Source organism: Pipra filicauda, unplaced genomic scaffold (genome assembly GCF_003945595.2).
Source record: "Pipra filicauda isolate LSUMZ 115617 unplaced genomic scaffold, ASM394559v2 scaffold29_size4552773_pilon, whole genome shotgun sequence".
Classification (NCBI taxonomy): Eukaryota; Metazoa; Chordata; class Aves; order Passeriformes; family Pipridae; genus Pipra; species Pipra filicauda.
The window spans coordinates 1,738,052-1,760,479 of NW_024104420.1; the positions used below are offsets into that span (position 1 = coordinate 1,738,052).

Sequence of the window (22,428 nt, forward strand, 5' to 3'; positions counted from 1 at the left end):
ATACTACTTAATTGAAATGAGTTCTGAACTTGTAATTAATTTTTAGCAGTGTTTATTTAATTATAGTTATCTTACATAATCAAGTTAATTCAGAAACTTGGTAAATGACTCTAGTGGATGTAAGATAATACACTGTACTATTCATACAGCATTTTGTAATGCCTTATAGTGAGTTTCTGTGGCTGGGTTTTGGTAGCGGGAGGGGCTAACAGGATGGCTTCTGTTAGAAGCTGTCAGAAGCTTCCCCTGTCCCATGGAGCCAATGCCAGCCGGCTCCAGGATGGACTTCCTACCACTGGCCAAGGCCGAGCCAATTAGGAGTAACAGTAACACCTCTGTGATAACACATTTAAGAACTGAAGGTTGTTGCACAGAAATAATTCCAGCCGGGGAAGAGGAGAGTGAGAACATGGGAACAACAAAGTAGGCACCAAGGTCAGTGCAGAAGGAGGGGCAGGAGGTGCTCCAGGTGCCGGAGCTGAGGCCCTGCAGCCCCTGGTGCAGACCATGGTGGAGCAGCTGTGCCCCTGCAGCCCATGGAGGAGCCCATGGTGGAGCAGGTGGATGCATGAAGGAGGCTGTGACCCCGTGGGAGGCCCAGGATGGAGCAGGGTCCTGCCGGAGACCTGCAGCCTGTGGAGAGGGAAGCCCACGCTGGAGCAGGTTTTTCCCAGGTAGGACTTGTGACCCCTGTGGGGGACCCACATCAGGTCAGCTCATTCATGAAGGACTGCACCCCATGGAGGAGTGACCCACGGGACAGCAGTTTGGGAAGAGCTGCTGCCCGACAGATGGAGTCACGCCAGAGAGGTCCATCAAGGATTGTCTCCCATGGGAGGGACCCCACAGGAGCAAGGGAAGGACTCCTCTCCCTGAGCAGCAGCAGAAACAACTGACCATAACCCCCATTCCCCGTCCTCCTGTGCAGCTGGGGGGGAGGAGGGAGAACACGGAAGGAAGGAGGGGTGGGGGAAGGTGTTTTTTAAGACTGTTTTTTTCCTCACTCTTTGGCTCTTATCCTGTTAGTAATAAATTTAAGTACTATCCCCACTTTGAGTCTCTTTTGCCTGTGAAGGTGATCAGTATCTGACCTCTCCCAGCTGTTATCTCAACTCATGAAGCCTTAGCTGGTTTTTTTTTCTGTCCTCTGTCCAGTTGCAGAGGGAGAGTGAGAGAGTGGCTTTAGTGGGTACCTGGCATCTGGCCAGGGTAAATCCACTACATGCCTAAGGAAAGTCCTGCATCAGACCAAAGGACCATCTGCCTAGTATATTGAAAAGCAGTCAAAAAGGGATGTTTTAAGCATAGGATAGAGGGAGCACACAGTCATACATCACGCAACATCGATATCTTCAAGCTTCTAGTTTTCCAGCTCCAGGACATTTTGAGATACTGTAGATTATTGCCTTTAATAATCCCCTATGGATTTCCTTTCTGCAGATTTTCTGCTCTTAAATCTATGCAAACTTGTAGAATATGTAATCCCTTAAAGTGTTGAAGGCCTTCCTACGTATTACAGTCTTACGACAAACAATATTTTTCTATGTCTTGTCAAAGAAGCCCAACAGCCTCCTGGTCTGCATTAGAAAGAGCATAGCCAGCAGTATGAGAGATGTGATTCTTACCCTGTACAGATCAGGCCGCTTCTGAAGTCTTGGATCTAGTTCTGGGCTCCCCAGTACAGAGATGCCCAGAAAGATTGTGGAGTCCCTATCCTTGGAGACATTCAGAATTTGACTGAGTTATTCCTGGGTAGCCGTTTCAAGGTGGGTGCTTGGTCAGCGGGTTTGAACTAAATTATGTTTAGAAGTCTCTTCCTACCACATCTATTCCTGACCATAGGGCAGGTACTGGAAACATTCTAAAACATGTAGTCATTCTTTAATACCTCAGAGTGATGATGTAATACCACTTGTGATGGCATTAGAGTCACATGACAGGAACAACTTCAGTTTTTTTAATGTTATGTTACTCTGTTACTGGTATGGCCACCTCTGTCTCCTTCTCCTGCAGGCTTTATGTCTTAATGGGCTTTCCGGGATTTTTTTCCCTGGAGTCCCAGCAAATATCACAATGGTATTCTCTGGTCTCCAAATATGTAGATAGGCAATAACATCCAGACAATGAGCCCAGATTTCCAAGTATAAAACAGGCTACAAGGAAGAATGGAATAAATAGGCTACAAGGAGGAATGGAATTATTTTAGAAATGGAATTATAGTTTGACTTATCTAGAGTTGTTTATTTTGCTAAATGCAGGTAGAAGGATAAAATGCTGACCATGATCTAGTCTCAGATAGGTTCGTATAAAAACAGACCCATTCTCCCATCCTGTGTTCTTGAAGACTAAACATCCCAGTTCGTCCATTTTTCTATGAGTATCTAGGCATGTTTTGCCCCACTTAGTTAGGCTTTCTTTTCTGGATCTTGAGCAAATGTCAGTGTATGTGATACTATCTTTCTTGAATGGCATTGCCTCTCAGAGGAATGCGAAATTCAAAAAAACTTCCATTTTCCAGTGGGTTTTGTTGCTGTTATTCTCACTATACCATGTGCAACAATATTTAAGGCCAGAAGCATCAAAATAAAACACAGAAACATGTGTACTGTGGTTTTATAGTGAAGGATTGTATTTCATAGAAAAAGCCATGCATTTACCTGTTATATACAGACTTCGAGATTTCCAGATGCAGATGTTAACCCTTAATGCTTTAAATAAAATAAGTAAATAAATTCTAACTGAATACCATAGACTTCTCTGGTTCCAGTCAAAGGCGAGGAAAATTACTTTTGGTAGATGTTTTCAGCTATAACACAATTTTTCATGGGCAGCTTACCTTTCTTTTAGCAAATGGACCCTATTTTAAGAGTTATTCACATTAAAGATCAAAAAGTTAATGATTGCAGTTTGGAAAAAGTCCAAGACGCTAAGAAGCTTATGTTCTAAAATGCTTTTTTGCATGTGCTTAGAGATCTAGGAGCATTAGTTTGTCTTGGCACTTGAGCAAGTTTCTTACTGCATTATTACAGCTGTAATTCATGGCCACAGAATTCTTCCTGAAGGAAGCCTGACTTATCAAAACATCTCTTTTTTTTGTCTTCAGAAACACTTCTGAGCTCTTATTTTAAAGAAAAGGAAAAAGATAACATACACTAAACGTGAATGAGAGAAGAGAGTTTAGGTTACTGGCATTGCTTCATATTTTAATGGGTTACTACTACTTTTAGTTGATACTTAGTGACTCACCTGGATCACAGCCTTAATACACTGTACAAAGGAGTAGTGATGGTGGAGACTTGATAATATTTTTTCTATGTAACTGGGCAATTTATTTGTGAACTGATAAACCCAATGAACTTGCCTGGAGGTTGTTGATAAAGTTTATCAACATTATGTTCATTGTAACAACGTAACATGTTGAGTATATACGTGACTTTAACATAACTCGTTTATCTGTAGTACTGTTTAGACAGATACTTCTCACAAAGTACTACCAATTTATTTTTATAGAGATGTGGAAAGTTTTTTCATTCTGTGATGATTAGATTTAAAAATGTTGAACCATACTTTCCAGTTCAGTACCATACCACAAAAGAAATGTCTTCAACCAGGTACCTTCTGTTGGATACTACTAGGCTGCTTCAGGTGCACAATTTTTCACTTCAGAATTACCAGCAAAACAATCTCTTATTTTTCGATGTCTTTTAAGATGGTCATTGCTAGTTTAAATTTGGTGGTTTTTAAAAAAAAAAAAGGTGTACTGTTGATAGCAGCAGCTTGAAGGCTTCTGAAGAGGCATAAATATTTCTTACATCAGTTTTTATGGAATGATTAGATCAGGAGAAAGAGGGCTTGAATGAAAATTCAGTTACAGCAATACTTTCTTCACCAAATGTGTTGAGCTGCTTTGTAAATGTGTACTGGTGATAGATCGTTTTGTGATACTAGACAGGTGATCTAATGTGAAAATGAGATAGTAGAATAGTCCGTAGAAGATATTTTGGAACTAGGACATGCTTTATTTTCAACAGATTTGAATATACTTTCTGCAATTATTGTATGCATTTTTACTGCATTTTTGTATTTGCACAGATTTTGATCCACACCAAATTCTATGTTCTAGGAATAGTACTTGAAGAAATTCTCAATTTGAAGCTCTCAGTTCTAATAAGTAGTAGAATAGGAACAATTTTTTTAAATAAATTATAGAAACATTACTCAAAGTGGTTCATATCTGAAATATTTCTACATTTATTTTATGAATCTTAAAAGATATTACATTGGTATTGTCTCCATTTACTCGAAACCAAGAGTGCCATTAGTTGATATTTAAGTGTTTAACAACCTCTTACTAGAGCAACACTCCAAAGTTTTTAACCATGCTTTTCTGTATTAGTCCCTCAGTGAAGGGACAAGAGTTGCTTCACAACTCGGACCATTTCATCAGTTTAGCATACAGAGTAAAGAGGCAGCAGGACATCAGTCTGTAGTCAGAGAATGTAAATAACAGGATAAAATATTTTTTGGGTAATTGCATATTTAATGCGTTAGTCAATTTTCTAAAGTACACAGACTTTCTACCATGTACTGTTCAAATGTTCTTCCCATGAAAGTATCATTTTTGGAGCAGAAATGCTGAAAGTGATTTCTGAGTTCCTGCTTTTACAGAGACAGACAATATGGTAAGGAAATCCTGTATCCAGATGAACCAAATGCCTTGTCCTGTTTAGCCTTCACATGTTAATCCTTTGTGTAGTGTGAGGAGTAATTTTTCTTTCTTGTTTCTAACTTGTGACTTTTTTTCTGAGACCATGTCAGCACGACAAAATCTTTCTCGTTTTCCTATAGATATAACAACCTTAAATCTCATAGAGAGATGGATCTGGCCTATACAGTAAGTATAATACTTTGACAAGTAGAACGCTTGAAACATTTTATTCAAGTCATTTTCACATAAACTTGCAACCATAATACAGGCATGTAACACAAGAATATGAAAGTGCAATGAAGAATACAAAGCTAGTGCCTGAATATTATAAATTAGAGCTCTTCAGGTAAAGATGCAAAGTTACTGAAATTAAGACTCTTGGAAGAAAGGTGAAGGAAATAACAAAAAACCTTCTAAAAAGTTGCAAAAACAAGTGGCATTTCACTGTATCTGTAGCATTAGTTGCATAATAAAAACCTCCCAATAACATACTCTTTGGTTTTAATTCAAGTTAAAATCTTTCAGCACCTTTTAGGATTTGGAGAAAATGAAAATGCCTTGTCGGCATAAGTGTGAGACACAGGATAAACCACTTTTCAATGTCTCATTTATGAAACTCACCCCACTGGTTTTGAATGAGCACACTGCAAACAATACATGAATGACTATAAGAAGGTACATTTGGTGTTTGCACTCATTCAACACTGCACAGTAAACTCTGGAGCAGAGAGAAAATGAGTAGACTTTAGTAACACAAAAACATAATCTACACAATATGTTGGTTCCATTGGTGACCAATCTGTCATTTTTGTTACACTTTTGTCTAGAAATATGCAAATATCAAATGTGTTTCAGGATTAAAAAAAAAAATATATAACAAACCCCTCCTGTAATGAACCTGACATACAACATATTCCTTATATGTAATTTTTATGTTAAGATTTGAAATGTGGGAGGTAATTGGTTCACATACATTTTTACAATCTGACTTTTCAGAAGAAATTTGAGACTGCAAGACAGCAAATTTATACTAGAAATCTCTCAAAATCTAAATCTGATTTTTCTCCTACCAATGGCAAGATGCCTTTCAAAGATGATGGGAATCAACCCAATGTCTTGTGAAATGGAATCCAAATATAATTTGCTGTAAAAATAAAAGCTTTTATCAAAACAGTTTTATAGACTTTTTTTCAACAAAAATGCACATAATCCCATAATTATTTTCCAGTATGAAAAAAGTAAGTTAAGGTGTCTGGGTCAAATCTGCAGAGCCAAGATACTGAAAATACTGGTTGGCGCTCCCCTATTTAGAACTACTTCTGTACATGCTATATAATAAACTCTTCTACTGCATTGTGATTTACCATAGACAGGGTTAAAGTCACATTCCTTTTTTTTTTTTTAATCCTAAAATCCCCTGTTTTTCTAAATAGACTGTTCATGTTATCTTAGGCAGTTTTTGTGCTATTGTACATCAATGTAATGTTGCTTAACACACATTTAAAAACAAATACAATATTTTGCTACGGAAAAAAAAGCTACATTTTTGTAGCTACAATATCCCCAAGATTCAAAGTTACAGCGTTCAACACCTTTCTGAACCAGGCCATTTCCACTTACTCCACCTACACAGATGCTCAAGGCCTTCTGGCTGCTTGCTGACTTCAGTGGAGTTCTGCAAGTAGTTTGGGTACAGACATGTAAGCAGGTTCCTGCCTCATGAGCCAGGGGATAACCTCGCTTTCTGCGGCTGCTCTGTTCCCTGTTAGTGTTCTCATATCCCACATTCAGCATCAGGCACAATGAGGTACAAGCACACAACCTCTTGCCAGGAAGCAGCTCATGCCCACAGCCTGGCTTCCATTCACTAGCTTTTGTGTCCATTGCCCAAGCTCCTCTCAGGACTTTCACCCCAGTTTTGACCTAAGTCTATAGAAAGATGAATGCGCTTGCATCCCTCAACACCTCTTAAACTTAAAAGCTCTTTGGGCTGAGATTTCAGAAGCCTAAACTTTGAACATGCCCTCATTTTTGCAGACATATGTAACAAATGGCTTTCTAATAAATCGAGTCTGAATTTTGCTTCTGTTCATTGCCCATACTGGTTACTGATTGACAAAATGGATCTCGCACCAAACAAAAAGGGACCTGCAGGTATAAATGGTATTCATTCTACACCCTCTCCCACTGGTGGGTAGTAATCACCAGGTTGCTGGTTCTTAGGTCCTTTTTAAGTTCTAGTTGTGCAAATTTGTAACCGAGTTATGATTAAGATGGAAATACTTTATAATCAGGAAATAAATATATGTACTAAAGAACAGCTGATCCTTAAAGGATATTATGGCAATTCATCAAGCATCCAAATTAAATCTGTAGGGTTCCAATGCATAAAATATTTCCAAATACTGCCTGAAATATTCTCAGTGATAATGTAGTGATAACAAAAAATACTCCATACTCCTCAGATTTTTAAATTTTTAACTATTTTCAATAGCACAGCTGTTTTTCAATTTTTTTTAATATATTGAGCTTTCCATGTTTTATTAGGTGTTTTGAACTGATCACATTTAACCAATGCCAATCAATATTTCTAGGTTCCATTGTTTCAAAGGTAGATCCTTATTTTACATGATCAGAAATCTTCTGAAAAAAACACCAGATCCCCTTGTGATATGTCATTTCACAGTTTAAAACAAAAATCACAGCTACTGTAGCTTACAGCAGGGTGCACTGCAAAAGCAAAATAATTTTGGGATGGGAGGAGGAGGAGTAGTGTACCCAGCACCAGTTAAGCAGTTCAAAAAAAACATTAATTTGAGCTTGAAGTTTTTCCCCTTAACAATGTTGTATTTGGTTCCTGAATAGCCTAAAGTAGGAAGTTATTACACTGACTTTTGTTCTCCCTCTCTATATAGTATATTTTCAACTTTGTTATTTTGAATACTGAGATACACATTTTTAAAGTCAACTACAGTACTTAAGGGGGAAGCAGGTAGTAGGCTTTTTCACACTAAAAGTACTTCATTAAGATTCTGACCTACTTCTCTTTGTGGTGCCACCTGAGTTAATTGCCAGTATTATTTTGATGGTTAATCTGTGCAAGTTGAATTTTTTTCACAGATGACCACATCAGGGGCTCTTCTTCATCTCCAAGAACCCATTTCTGGACAGCTGTTATTTTTATCCGCATTAATTTTGCGGAAGTCTTTTAAAAGCCCCACCTTGAAAAATCTCTTGAATATAGAAAGGTGGGTAAGTTTTTTAATTAATTTTCACAGAGGAAAGGTGTATTTCAAAACCCCATCTGTTCTTCACTTAAGAAAATGGAAAAACTTCTAATGTATTAAAAATGTAAACGTAACTTTTCTTGCAGGGGTATAACTGATATATATGATATATATGTATTTCTCTGCTATACGTTAATATTCCTTGAAAACTGAACATACTTCTCTCATTCATATCAATGTGTTCTAGCAAGTACTTTTAATGGTACTGTATCATTACTCTTAAGCTGTTTTTCATTATGGTATTTTCTGAGATAGCTGACATTAGTACTTTCTCTTGCATTTTATTTGATTCATATTGCATACTTTTTTTCTACCTTTTAAAATATGTTCAACTCATTCACCAGTTATATTACCAATGAAGCCTATTATCATCTAAACTCCAAATTTCAAGGAGCTAAGACATAGTCAGGTTTTTATGAATGAGTTAGGTTTTCAAAATGTAAAATATCTGTGCATTAATCACCAGTTCCACACATTTCGATAGTAATACAAGTAATGCCAATTTAAATTCTTAAACTCCAGTAAAGTTTTGGTTGAGAAGCTGCTGGAGTGCTTCGAAATCACATAAGGTGTGTGAGTGTATGTATGTATGTATGTATGTTCTGTAGTTTTGTTTCTATAGTGTTCGCATCCTATTGAAGTTTATATAATGATACTTCAGTTCAAAACATTTGGCACCATCTCATCCATTTTCTTGTACCTTTCTCAGTATCTGTCAAAAGAAAAGAAATAATTTTGTGGAGGTGACCAAGCAGGTACAAAAAGAATATCTGCTAAGTACACATTTATCAGCTCGAAGGCACAAGTCAGCGAACAGTAAGAGAAATTTTGTTTCCTCACCCTGCACGAATATATATACATTATATATATATATACAGAGAGAAAGAGAGAGAGAGAGAGAGAGAGGGTGGTTTATCCTGGAGAAAAGGACCCTCAGGGGAGACCTTATTGCTCTCTACAACTATCTGAAAAGAGGCTATAGGGAGGTGGGGGTCGCTCTCTTCTCTCAGGTAACAAGTCACAGGACAAGAAGAAATGGCCTCAACTTGCATCAGGAGCGGTTTAGATTAGATATTAGGAAAAAATATTTCACATAAAGTGTTGCAAAACATTGGAACAGACTGCTCAGGGAAGTAGTGTAGTCATCATCACTTAAAGTGTTCAAAAAAACGTGAATATGGCACTTGAGGACATGGTTTAATAGTGAACATGGTGGTCATAGATTGATGGTTGGACTTGATGATCTTAAAAGTCTTTTCCAACCTTAATAATTCTTTTACTCTCTGTACTCCATAACATTTTCAGAGGTAAGATGGGGAGACTAGAAGTTAAAAGTATGAAGCATAAGTTTCCCTTCCACATGAATGCGAGCACATGCGGTAGTCCAAGAAGGAGAAATCAGTCCTGTTACACAGAAATGCTTGAAAAGCTCCTGCCTTAGGTCCACCAAAAATAATCTCTCACAACCTGCAGAACACCTATTCTTTTTTCCTCCTTTTCGTGAAGTCTGACCAATACACAGCAAGAACAGAGGACTTTGCTGAAGCCATTTTACTTGTCATGAGTATGATCAAAATGTGATTACAAATACAAATCTCCACACTGGCATGAAAAAACATTCCTCCCTTTAGCCTCATTTGACTACTGATTTCCTAATGCAAAGTAAGGAATGAATATTTTACAAGCTAATTAAGCTAGTCACATTAATTCAGTGTATTTGTTTCACTGATGCTGTTATGTAAGACTACACTGGTCATCTATTTTACTTTTCATTTACTTCTCTGGAATTTATTTCATATAAACCTCTATAAAATGCTAATACTCCTTATGCAATCAAAATGAAGTCACTTGATTAATATTTTGGATGAGCAACTAATATATTATCCTGAGAACTGCTTACCTCTATGTTGCAGAAGACTGCTTTGTGTGTGTGTGTATTTGACAGATATTAAGGTACAGTAGATCTACCATGAGGTAATTTATTAAATTAATTTTCTTTTTTGGAGAAAAGATTTTTAAAGAGATGTACATTTGACCTTGTTTAAACTTCTGAAGAACTAAACTGTAGATGGAGTGTGTGTGAAAGAACTGTTTCAGGGAGGATGGCTGCTGTGTAAGCAGCAGCAGCGCAGTAACATACATGTGTGGGATTTTACAGAACGTTTTAACAGCTTTGTAACTGCTGAACAGTTCTGTGTGGGCGGCATAAATGAATGATCACAGAAAGGTTCTAGTGCAAATACAAAGAAGGTGTGGGCCAGAGGTAGTTATCTAGCAGCCCAGACAGTAACAGCAATTTTGAAAGTGCTATGTATTCTGATGGCACAAGTGCAAGAGCAAAATTCCCACAAACTTTTAAATTCCTGAAACCCCAGAAACAAAATACTGAAGAAATTGCTATCAGTAGAACTAATAGTGGAAGTTATTTTCTTCAAGATAAAGTAAATCTCTAAGCTTTATAAATCTTTTTGTCAACTTCACTACCATGAATCTAAGAGAGCGACAGAAAACAAAGGAAAGTACTTACGGTGAAATTGTGCAGCCAGAGGCATATGCATGGTGGCCTGTATAGCGTATATCACAGCGCACTATATTGTTGGAGTAATCGGATTCAGGCACCAAATAGCTAGGGTTTACACTCACCTTAAGGGGAGAAAGCATAGTGTTTATCTGTTTCCAGGTTTCAGCTGCTCACATACATTCAAAAGGATGTATGCTTATGATTTGCTTCTTTAAAAAGCAAACAACAACAAAAAAACCCCAAAACATACTTCACCACTCCCAATACACTTACCTTCAGAATGTAATTTCCAGGTTTTACATCTGTAATATCAATCCACTGGCAATCTATGTCAGCATTGTAAGTGTCATAACAGCCAGGGCTCAGACCCTTAAAAATGAAGTTAAGGTGGATGTAAAAAAAAAATTAGTCATTAGGAACAGTAACATTCTAGACATTAGGGACACTCAGACTGAAGTTCACTTAACCATCACACTTCACTAAGAAAATTAACTCAGAAAATTAGTCTTATTTTTTCTTGACATTTTATTTGTATATCTAAAGTCGAATACGTAAGTCAAACATACCATTTTGATAGACTGCACTTTATTACTTTATTACAGAAGAGGAAACATCTATAATATTTTGAATAATTTGTTCATCTGTGAGATATCTGTATTTTATTATCACTTGCTACAGTACTCCTTTTATGTAAAGACTGGTGCTGTTATTATTTCCTGTTCTTTACATAAGATAAGTATCTGTAAATCTCAAGTAAATTGCTTCTGGAGTCCTTGAATACAAACCCTATCACCATGCTGGAACCTCTCTCTGCCCTTAGGAATGATGCAACTTCTTGCTATGGGTGTATTCTGCCAAAGTGCTAACTTTGAACAGTAGGCTCAAGAGCTATTTTCACATTGAGTTTTGCATGGAAATGGTGTCTCTTCAGGCACACAGTGGCACAAGAATCTGAGGGAACTGAAAATGTAGCCTTTCTTCCAGATGAATCTTTTCTGAAAAATTCTTTGTTGTTGGGAACATCAGTAAGAATCCCTAACTATGAATGTATCAGTGGTTCAAATCTGGTGTCTCTAACTGTGTCCAACACAGATTGCTCTAGGCAAAGCTAATCTGTTCTGGCAACACACAAAGTGCAGAAAACCCAAGTCCTGTAGGAATTCCCTCTTGACCCAGCATGTATGTGCCAAGTCTGAGGCTGGAGGAAAGTTTTACAGTCCAATTACAAACCCCTGAAACATGGGCTTCCAGTGGAAACGCTGACACAGCCACGATTCTAGTGACACAAATACTCCAGCTGTAAAATATGTATGTTGCTTAGTTAGATGTCATAGTCTACGAAGGAGAAAAGATATTTATAAAACCTCTTCAAAGCCTTTATGTATTGCACATCATTCATTATAGTTAAAATTCGAATGTGGACACGTCAGCCAGTGAAGCATACCTGTTATTTCTCTGTGATAAAATAACTACCTCCTAGATTAAAAGCTGCAGAATAAGGGATACAGATGTACGTGTAAGTATGGCCACGCTGAGTTAAACTACAGATCCATCAAGCTCAGTGTCATGTCTCTGACAATGGTCAGCAGCAGATGCTTGAGGACAAAAGAACCTAAGAAATGGGATGTGTAATGTCAGGCAAATTCCTTCCACCAGGCATTTAACTGTATTTAAGACATGGAGTACCATCAGATTTATTTTGTGTTTAATAGTGACCATTATTTTGTCTGAATTTTTCTTGAACACATGTAAATATTTTTGATCTCTGCAACATCCTAAGGCAAGGCATTTAATACTTCATTCATGTGTCAAAAGAGCACTACTTTCTGTTTTAAAGCTGTTGTCTAGCAGGTCTTAAATTCTTGTATTGTAAGAAAGAATAAATATCAACAACTTCCTCTTTCAATCCAAGACCACTCAAGTTTCGTTCTTACTTGGTTTTCCAAATGGAAAAAAAAGTCAATGAAGTCTCTTAGCCATACTACGTTGCTGATCATCCTTGTTCTTCTGGGGTTGGCTAGTTCGGATTTTTTAAGCTTTTCTGCAGCAGTTTTGAGAGATGGTGATGCAATATTCAAGGTAGGAGTCTTTCAAGGATTTTTTTATCTTAATGTTTGATTCCATTTTTCATCTGTTCCTTTAATAAGCCCTAGCACCTGGCTTTACATTTGTACATGACCCATCATAATGTTCAAATGGCTGCCATTCTCTTTATATCTTTTATGCCTTAAATACAGGCATAAAATAATGCTGTAAGATTTCTGCGTCAGACTGCCAGCCAGTAGCAATAGGTATTAATGGAATTCAGAACCTTACAGCTTCAGACTCTGAAAGGGTGAAAATACTAGTGCTGAACTCTGGGACCAGCCAAGGATATAACTGAGCAGTTACGGGGGGATGAACATTGGAGCGTCTTCTTTACTGGCTGTCTTGAGTTCCCTTTAGCTCACTTGACTGGACTTATAGCCATGACAACTTGTGGTGTGTCTTAATAGAATTCATTTAGCAGTGGTGCTAAGCTAATGAGTGTCAGTGCATTTTACTGAGGAACCCACTTAGCAGCACCTGGGTAAATTATGTCTCCAAGATGGTATCCTGGCCTCTGACAGAGGAATTTCAGAAGTTAGTTAGGTCATCAGTTAATTCAGGGAGTCAGATGATAAGCAGAAAAGTTACCCAAATGTAGACTAGAGGAGGAAAAAAACTTGTCTCCAAACCAGCTCTTACCTGTGTATGTGCTGTACATGCATACCGCCTATAATATCCATAATCACAGGAGGTATCTTCAAGACAGAAACTTGCTTTGTGTCCTTCAGCAACCTTCCTGTGTGAGCTCGCATCCAACAAGTCATAGTGGCTGAATTCATCCATGCTGTGATAATGTCTGTTAAACCATAGATACACTATTAGAGAAGGATCAGATCATATAAATAACATTTTAACATATTCCTATTTGATCTACCTCCCATTAAATGTGGCCAAATTTTATTTGTTAAACAAAATCTGTGCATTATTATACTTTTCTATTACTGGCTACTCAATTATTTTTATTACTCTGATTTTCAATTACTACATGCCATCTTCTGTAAATAAATAATAGATTTTAATTTGTTATAGGAAAGATTCCAGCACTGTTTTTCCAAAATTTCCTGTTTCAGCTCTTTTCCAATAATAGTAGCAAGTATTAAGTAGTTCATATTTGAATTGTACATCTTATAACTGCCTTTAGCCAGAATTTCACTAGGAATGCTTACCTTACATACTGTAAATTCCAGGGAAGTTTGCTACTTGCTAGCAAAACCCCAACAATTTGCTTTCACATTTCAGTGGCCCTCAGTCAATATAACACATTCATAACAGTAGTGAAAGCAAAATCTGCATAAAGAAGTGGGCTTCTGTGTACTGGCAATGCAGATTTCATTCCATGTCAACTCTTTTTGCAGCTGTACTTAATGTCATCTCTATTGCAAAAGTGTGTATGCTTTTAATCTGGGCAAAGTGATGCATTTTTTTTTTGCTCTCACACAAAGTGAGTTCAGGCTCTTACTGTAGAGTTCAACACCTATTATTTTTGTAATTACACTTTTTCTAAACTACACTTGTCTTATCTACCTTCACTGTATCTTTGGCTGCTGTTACTTACGAATGCCTTCAGCTCAAGAGGTATATGAAAAAAATCTAATTAAACAGAATTCAAATGTATTGGTGAAACAAAACAGCACACGAGTCTCACAAGCATGTGCATTAAGAACACTAAAACCAGTCCACAGATGATGATGACTAACACTGAAGTCTGATGGCTAGCCAAACTAGTTGGCAGTTGTAGTTCGTTTCCAAATGAGCTTGTTTCACTGTTATGGAAATGATCACGAGAGATGCATTTTTTTGTGGCAATGTATGTTCTGTCCAAGAACTGAATCAACATCAGAGACACTTTACATCTGGACAGCAATAGCTAGGCTGTTGTGGCAGAGTAAGAAATTGCTCTTTTACAAATGGAAGATTTCAATTGCTCTCTCCATTTCATCTGTTTATGAGCTTTTTAAGCACTAGAGTTGGGGTATTTTTGTTATTAGTGATTGATTTTTTTTCAGGAATGGGGGTTAACTAAAGCATTTGTGGAGGCTTTGTTTTATGATTTGATTTATTTTTAGCTTTTTTATCTTTACAAGTTTTATAAACTAATAATACTAGTCTTTTTTTGAAAGAACTTGTTCTAATGATACTGATTTTTCATTCAGTGCTTAAAGCCTCTGAAGGCTCAGAGGCCTTCAGATCAAGCCCACATTGCATACCATTTTTTTAAAAGAATGATATTAAGTTATCATTTATGTACCTGTAGCAGCAGAGTTGTATTTTAAATAAGGTGGAAGTAACTATTCTAAGTACTTCTAGTATTGCAATAGAGATGACATTAAGTACAGACTGCAAAAAGAGTTGACATGGAATGAAATCTGCATTGCCAGTACACAGAAGCCCACTTCTTTATGCAGATTTTGTTTTCACCGCTGTTATGAATGTGTTATATTGACTGAGGGCCACTGAAATGTGAAAGCAAATTGTTGGAGTTCTGCTGTGAAACAGCAAAAAACAGAACAAACCTGAAAACTGCTGAATGTGAGTTTTCTGAAAAGATACAGGTTTGCTGTGTTGCTTGCTCCCAAAATGTTGAAAATGTCCTACTTCATTTGCCTTTCCGTGTTTTCAACAATTATGCTATTTCTAGAGCTTTGCTGCTGTGTCAAAGTATCATTATCTGATAAGGATATTATTGATGACAGGATCAATCAATTCAGTAGCTTTTCAATTCCATATTTATCAGAGCATTCCTTGTCAAGAACTAACTCATGAAATTCAGGTCAAGAGGTATGGGTCACTGTTTACAATGCTATATCATAGGCACCATGCTAGTAGATGTACATTTTAGGGTTTCCATTTATTTTAACATGATTGGGATTTTTATTAACTGGTTACACTTAAATGTAACTGGACTATAATCTACATCAAAACTGGCTTGAGACTTGTATTTATAAATAATTTAGACTTTGTACAAGTTTCTTACATAAGCTTCATATCCCTTTTGGTTTCATGTGCCTATAGAAAGAGTAATTACCGCTACATAAAATGTGTCAGACAGTAAGAGGCTAAAGTTTCCTCATGGCTTTTCTCTGCTTCACTGCAGTTTTAGAAAATGTCACCTTGTAAGTGACAATTTGTTAGTGAAAAACATAGATTTCATACTGAGCAGTTTACTCACTGGTGACAGCTATGCCACTCCCATGAATAACGGGGTCTGCTGGGCAGAAAATCTGATGTGCCTTGATTTTTCACTCTTTGGGGGAATCTCAGGAGCACCCGATTGTCATAGTCTCTGACATCTGCTCGATAAGCTGAACTGCAATAATGGAAAAAAAGGAAAATGTGTAAGTATATGCAAGAAACACTTTAAAAAAACACTTTCTATTGTCTCAGAAGTAACTGACAGCAGAGGTCTTTTCAGCCCCCTTAAACTTCATGCATTGGAGGTTCACAGGAATTCCATATGGTGTGGAAATGCCTGGTGTCAGACCAAGACCTGAGTAAGATTCAAATCTACTTCCAATATTCTAAATGGAAGTTTGACCACTGACTGAGTTCATCTATAAAGCAGATCACTGCTAAACTGTAAAATTACTCTGGTACCAAAACTTGCTGTTAACAAAAATAACTCCCTGTGTATGTAAGATCACACAACAATTGTTTGATTCTGTTGTAAAAAATACATATATATATGAACAGGCTATATTATCCTCTTTCACATAGCTATTATCTTTTAAATACTGGAATATTTTAGTCAACTGATAGCTAGCAAGAACATTTCAATTAGTATTCACTGAGAATCTAGCAGAAAAATACTGCTTCCTATGTCATGTTTTCTTTTTCCAGCAAGTGAACAAAGAGCACGACCCTGGAAAAAGTCTGATATCAATTAATGATGCTGGTAAATACATAAATCTGTTTTAAATGATAAGGTATCAAACAAGTTAAAATGGTTAAAAACAGCTATGTTGATTTCTTTCCAAACAAAACAGGAAAAATCCCTCTCTGCCAACTGGACAAGACCAAACTTCATAGCAAAGCTGTTATTTCAACCCCTTAAGAGACTTTGAAACACTTTTCAGGGAGATTTTAGTTTTAAGAGACATTACAAGGCATAGGCCCAGAAACAATTAGCTTGTTATAATTTTAATAGTAACTTGTGCTGGTTAAGAATAGGTTTTTGTTTCGTCTTTTTTTAGTGGAGTTGCATATGATCTTATGGGATTAGAAAAGGGAGATGAAAACCACCAGGTTCAAATAGGTTTTTTGGATGCCTCCATTTCACAAAATTCAGATATGTTCAAATGAGCCCGACAATAGAAATGTGTAATGTAACTTTTCAGAATGTGTAGGTTTTTCAAAAGATCCGTAGCTTGTCTCTCTAGTATGGCAATATTGCTTTCTGATGTGTATACCCCACCATCTGCCACAAGCTTGGAAGAAGGTTTCAAACTGGGTTGTGTTTCCCTGGGCCTCCAACCTCACTCTTCTTCACTCTTCACCGTGTTCACAGGTACTCCACAGTGGACACAGGAACACAAGAACTCACAGTGGATGGGCAAAAGCCTGAGGTGATGCCTACCTTGCCAAGCAGTTCTCCTCGGCAGCACATCTCAAGTTATACATGGACATTCTCTGGACATATGTGGACGCCTGGATGTAATAGGGATCCGGGACTAAGTCAGGGAGACCTGCAGTTCATCAAACCAACCACATAACAGCAAGATCAACCCAGGACACGTTTGCAGATATTTGGCTACCATCCCAATCGTTAGGAGCCGTCGTTTTGTTACGGACCCCTGCCCTCCGTTAACCTCGCTCTCCTCCCCTTTGCTCAGGCTCTTCGGCTTTTCCCAAAGATCACATCGCAAACACGACGCCCAGAATCCCGCGGTGGGCTAATGGACGTGCCCTCCGCAGCTCCCCGCTCTTCCAGCCGCGGGGACCGCGGGCCGCTGGGATTCCCGCCGGGCTTTCCGCCGGGATTCCCGCGGGCCGGGAGCCGGGCGATCGCCTGTCTGGTCGGGTTTTGCCCCAACAGAAGGGCTGGCAGCGCCGGCGACCCCCGCAGCGCATCCCGCCGGGACCGGCGTGCGCGGGAGCGAGCGGGGCGGCGCGGCGGGGCCGAGAGGGACGGGTCGGGACGGGCGGGAAGGAGGGCTCTTACCGTACTGGAAGTAGCCAGTGCCGTAGCCGGGTCTGTACCTGCTGCCCTGGCGGGGCCTCTCGTAGGTGTCGTAATAGTTGTAGTAGGGGTTATCGTCTGTGTACTTGTAGGGGTTGTAGGGGTCGTCTCCTACCATGACATCTTCCCGCCCGGGCCTGAAGCTGCCGAGGGGCGGCAGCCCGCCGGCCCTGGTGCTGCTCCCGTTGCCGTCGGTGCCGGTGCCGCCGGCGGGGCTGGCGGGGGCGCTGGGTCGCGGCGCCCCCGAGGAGGCGCTCCTGGCCGCGGGGGTGGCGAGCGCTTGGCTCCGCTGCCCGGCGGCGGCGCGGCCTCCGGAGGAAGGCTGGTAGCCGGCCTGGAACCAGTGCCGAGCACCGGAGCCGCCCCGGGTGCCGGCGGCGGGCGGGGGCTGTGGCTGCGCGGCGGCGGCGCGGGTGGCGGCTCTGCGGGGCAGCACCGTCCCGTTGTTCCGCAGCAGCAGGATGGGGCTGCCCGCCGCCTCCGCCGCCTGCCTGCGCCGCGGGGGCTGGTACTGGGAGCCCAGGCTGAGCAGGCTGTACACCTGCCCGTTGTTCTCCCACTGGATCCGCTGCCTCCAGCCGGCGGGGGGCGGCGGGGGATCCCGGCGCAGCGGCTGCTGCTGCTGGCAGCCGGCAGGCCACAGGCAGCTCCAGTAGATGCACGCGAGGAGCTGGGCGAGCCGGAGCCCCGGCGGCGCGAATCGCATCTTCTCCTCTTTCCTAGGAGCCGGCGGGAAGAGAGATACGGGAGAAACCGGGGGAGAGGGGGCCGAGCGGAGAGAGAGGGGCTCCTTTCCTGCTGGAGATGGGGCGGGGTGGTGCGGGAGGACGGGGAGTGCGGGCTGCACCTTTGGAAGGGTCAGGCGGGTAGCGGGGTCTCAGGCGCTGCGGCACCCGGGCGGTGCCATCGGGCAGGTCGGGCCGTCGGAAAGGAAACGCGGCCCGGGGGAGGCGGCGGGAGCAGCTTTTCTTCTCCCCAGTATTTATAGGCGAGGGGATGCGAAGGGGAGCCGGAGCAAACAATCAGCCTCTCATCGTCCTTCGGCCCGCGCTGGTGTCTGGAGCGAGGGAAGGAGGAGGAGGAGGAGGAGGAGGAGAGACCAGGGACTTTAAACTTGCTGGCACGCTCGCAAAGTTACACAAGCCCCGCTGGCTGGGCTGGCTGCGCCCCCGCCATTTGTTCACGTAATGCGGCTGGAAACGTGCGGCCCTGACAGTTCCCCCCACGGCCGCCCCCCGCCCGCCTGCCCCGTGCGGGGGCGGCCCGGGGGGAACGGGGCGGCTCGGGCCGGCGCGTCGGCGGGGGCTCCCCATCCTCCCTCCCTGCCTGCCTCCCCCCCTCCTTGCCTACCTCCCCCCTCCCTCCCTGCCTGTCTCCCCCCGCGCCCCGAGCCGCGCCGAGCCGTGCCGAGCCGAGCCTGCGGCGGGCGGGCGCGCTCAGACACACGTAGGCTGCCAGAGTATGCCGTGGGGCAGCGCCAAAGTATGCAAAGGAAAAATGCTATTAGCTCATCAGCGCTGGAGAGACTAAAAACGGGGTGACGGGGAGGGGGAAGGGGCCGCTGGCGAGAGAGGAAACATGTTTCTGGAAAATGTGCTGGCCGGCACATCTCCCGGGCTGGAGCAGCTGCTGGGGACCTTCGTCTCAGCGCTGAGTAACGGTCGGATCCCCTTAATGACCTCTTAATTAGAAGAAAACCTCCATCAAATAAACTCTTGACTATTGACTTTTGGATTTTGTGCGTATGAGTCACACGAGAAATATACTGGCGATGCTCCTCCCGGAGTAAGTTTTCATTGAAAAGTGAAATTTCACATGGGAGAGGCTTAGCCCCGTCACCAGAACAAATAAACCGAGTTCGGGCAGTGTCTCCCCAAAATCGTGCTGGGGAAGAAGAGCAGACTGTGGCCTGAAAGCCTCTCCCTCCCTTCCTGCTTTTACAAGAGTTCATCAAGGCTATGTTTTGATAAGTCCAATCACCCACCAAGGCAAAAGAATTAAGGTCCATGGATTTCCGCCAAAACTCCTTTTGGTTGTATTTTTCCAAGGGCTGTTTGCTTATGAATCCTTACACAGGAACTGAGAAAAATACACAAAAGTTCTCCTTCACCAGAAGTGTGGTGGTGAGGATATTTCTTAAGTGATTCCTGTCAGAGATGATCAGCCCGAGGTTGGAGGTTTTTACCCTACTCAGGTAGATTCAAGGCACCTTCCAACTGCCGGCCTCCCCAGATCAGGTTAATAAACTATCTGTTATTGGCCAGGTGGATATCTGCCACTACATTTTGTTGTTCTCCTGTCATTTGTTGTATTGTAGTTTATTTTAATTGCATATTACTTTAAATGGTTCACATTTAATAATTGAAAACCAGCAAAATGCAATCCTACATTGTGGCTGTGATGGACTGTGAATGCTGATTTACACTGCTGTTGAATTATTAGTGTTAGCTCTTGTCTTTAAAGCACTTTTACCACCCTGAAATCAGTGATGCCACCCTGAGTGTCAAAGTTCTTCCCGCAAACAGGTGGGCTATTAGCAGTGGCCAGTGCCTGGCACCAGCTGCTCAGCGGACCAAGCTTGCTTGCTCTGGTCTCCACCTTAGGAGATAAGTGTTCAGCCCTGTGGACTTCATTTCCCTGCAGTCACCCAAACAACCAGGAGGATTAAAATCACTGGGAAATCAGCAGTTAACTGAAAAAATTCTCGATCTGGAGAATTCTGAGGAACACAGGGAGGTACGCATCAAAGACATCAAAGTCTTCTTACTTGAGAATCCATCCAATAGCAAAGTGGGTGCTTGTTATCATTGCTAACCAGCACCAGGCTGGTAGGGAACATCTGCTGGACCGGGCCCCCAACTGGAACAATAACTGGTGTCTTTCCACAAGTAGATTGTGCATGATGGTCCAGTTTGGAGCTAGTTAGGGTTGGGCAGCCTTCTACAGAGGTGACTGGGTTTGGGCTCTCTTACTCATCATATTTGCATGCTTCTCATCCCCTCTGATCTTTCTCATTGTGGCTTTGAAAATATTATTCTCCATTTAAGGGTTTGCCTGGAACAATCAGTGACTAAGACTGAGTAAAATGGAAAGGTTGAAGTTAGGGAAAATGCAACACTGAAGGAATGAGGTTTCTGTCTTTCTAATCTTCCTCTAAATCTTACTAGTGTTACAAATAGCAGGTTGTTGCCCAATGTGTGATATTAGACAATGTTTCCACACAGTGGGATCCTAGCCATTTTTTTTTTCCTGCCTGATTAAGTTACTATTTTTCATGAAACTGGAGAAAGCATATTTGAGACTAGTATTCTTGCCCACCTGTCAGTCATTCATGTTGTTTGTCATTTTTTCCATAGTACCAGTTTTATTTGTTAATTAATTTATTTTTCATAATGCTTGCAGACCACCATCAGCACTCCTAGAGAGTCAAATCCTTTACTTAGCATTAGGTGCCTATGTCCATTTAACTACTGTCCTTTCCTCACAGGTTGCCCATTTATACCAAGTTTTTACATCACGAGTCTGTCTAGACCATCAAAAAGTCCAACTCTGTGACCTGAGGTGTGGAGGCGAACATTTCTGCAATACTTTAAAAAGTCTTGTAAGCAAGTCAAGTACTGTGATTGCTTTAAAAATGCCCTAGAAACTGTCAAGCACTCTGATATTAAACTTTCTCACAAGGTCAGTACAGCTTCTTTGTAAAGCCCAGTTCTGATACTGGATCATAGTTAACTTGGTTACTGAAGCATTTGCCCAACCCTTTCTTTTTTGACTGGAATGACTGGTATGCCTGGGTATTTGTTTCACTAGGGATTTTGATTTCTGCCACCTGCAGAAATAAATACAGTCTGTATCAGCTGAGAAGTAAAATTTCCTTCACTAAAAAATTACACTAATTGAAGCAGATATCAGTAAGTAATTGCAGTAATGTCTCAAAACCTGAGATAAGGAGGTAATTTGTATTTAGTGTAGAAAAAGTGAAATAGTTTTAAATGACAGTTTACATGAATCACATTATTTGTTACTTTTAATATTATTTTTAAAGTAATATCAATTCTGTTGTTGTGAGATGGCTAATTTGTGTTCTTGTTTAGTCGTAAATTGGTAGCTAGAGTCACATATGTAAAACAAGAAATATAAATAATTTTCTAAAATCCTAAGAGGAAGCTAAACAAACTTAATATGTGTTAAGTATATTTATAAGCTGGTCGTTATTCATTTGGGATTGAAGGGTTGGTTATTGAGGAGTGACTATTAGAAAAATCTCAAAAAGTAGGGGTTGGTTTCAGCTTTTTGTGTCTGAGAAAAATTCAGTATACTCATCTGATTTATGCTTGAGTAGACAAAGTACTCACTCTGATTCTTCTGTTCACATAAACACTGAGTTGCAACTAGATTATTAAAATTTATCTTGTTCTGTAGATCTTACTTAAAACAGATTTTATAGCTTGTCATTTTTTGCATTCAAACATTGAAAAATATGTAATTTTGTTGCAATCAGAACACTGGATTTTTCTGAAGCATATTTTACATAAGGTTCAGGTATTTTTATTTAGAAACTCACTTGTCAGTGCATTGGATTAAAAGGATCCTAATTATAATGAATTCTCCTTAATAGTTGGAATTAAGATGTAAAAGTATTCTTTAC

At 40.5% G+C, this 22,428-nt stretch overlaps 1 protein-coding gene across 2 annotated transcripts; it reads right to left on the reverse strand.

Annotated features, from left to right (window-relative positions):
* Positions 1–4,918: 4,918 nt before the first annotated feature.
* On the reverse strand, positions 4,919–18,691 carry LOX (lysyl oxidase). 2 transcript variants are annotated; one of them, XM_027710294.2, is made up of 7 exons: positions 17,763–18,691; positions 17,178–17,286; positions 15,774–15,911; positions 13,244–13,400; positions 10,790–10,885; positions 10,523–10,638; positions 4,919–8,707 (listed from the first exon to the last, which is right to left on the reverse strand). In XM_027710294.2, exons 1-7 carry the CDS (start codon positions 18,484–18,486, stop codon positions 8,701–8,703), a joined length of 1,347 nt encoding a protein of 448 aa, XP_027566095.1. In that variant the 5' UTR covers positions 18,487–18,691; the 3' UTR covers positions 4,919–8,700. The 2 variants fall into 2 exon arrangements, with proteins under 2 accessions (XP_027566095.1, XP_027566096.1); XM_027710295.2 differs by lacking the exon at positions 4,919–8,707 and having other exon boundaries at positions 10,519–10,638.
* Between the last annotated feature and the right edge of the window lie 3,737 nt (positions 18,692–22,428).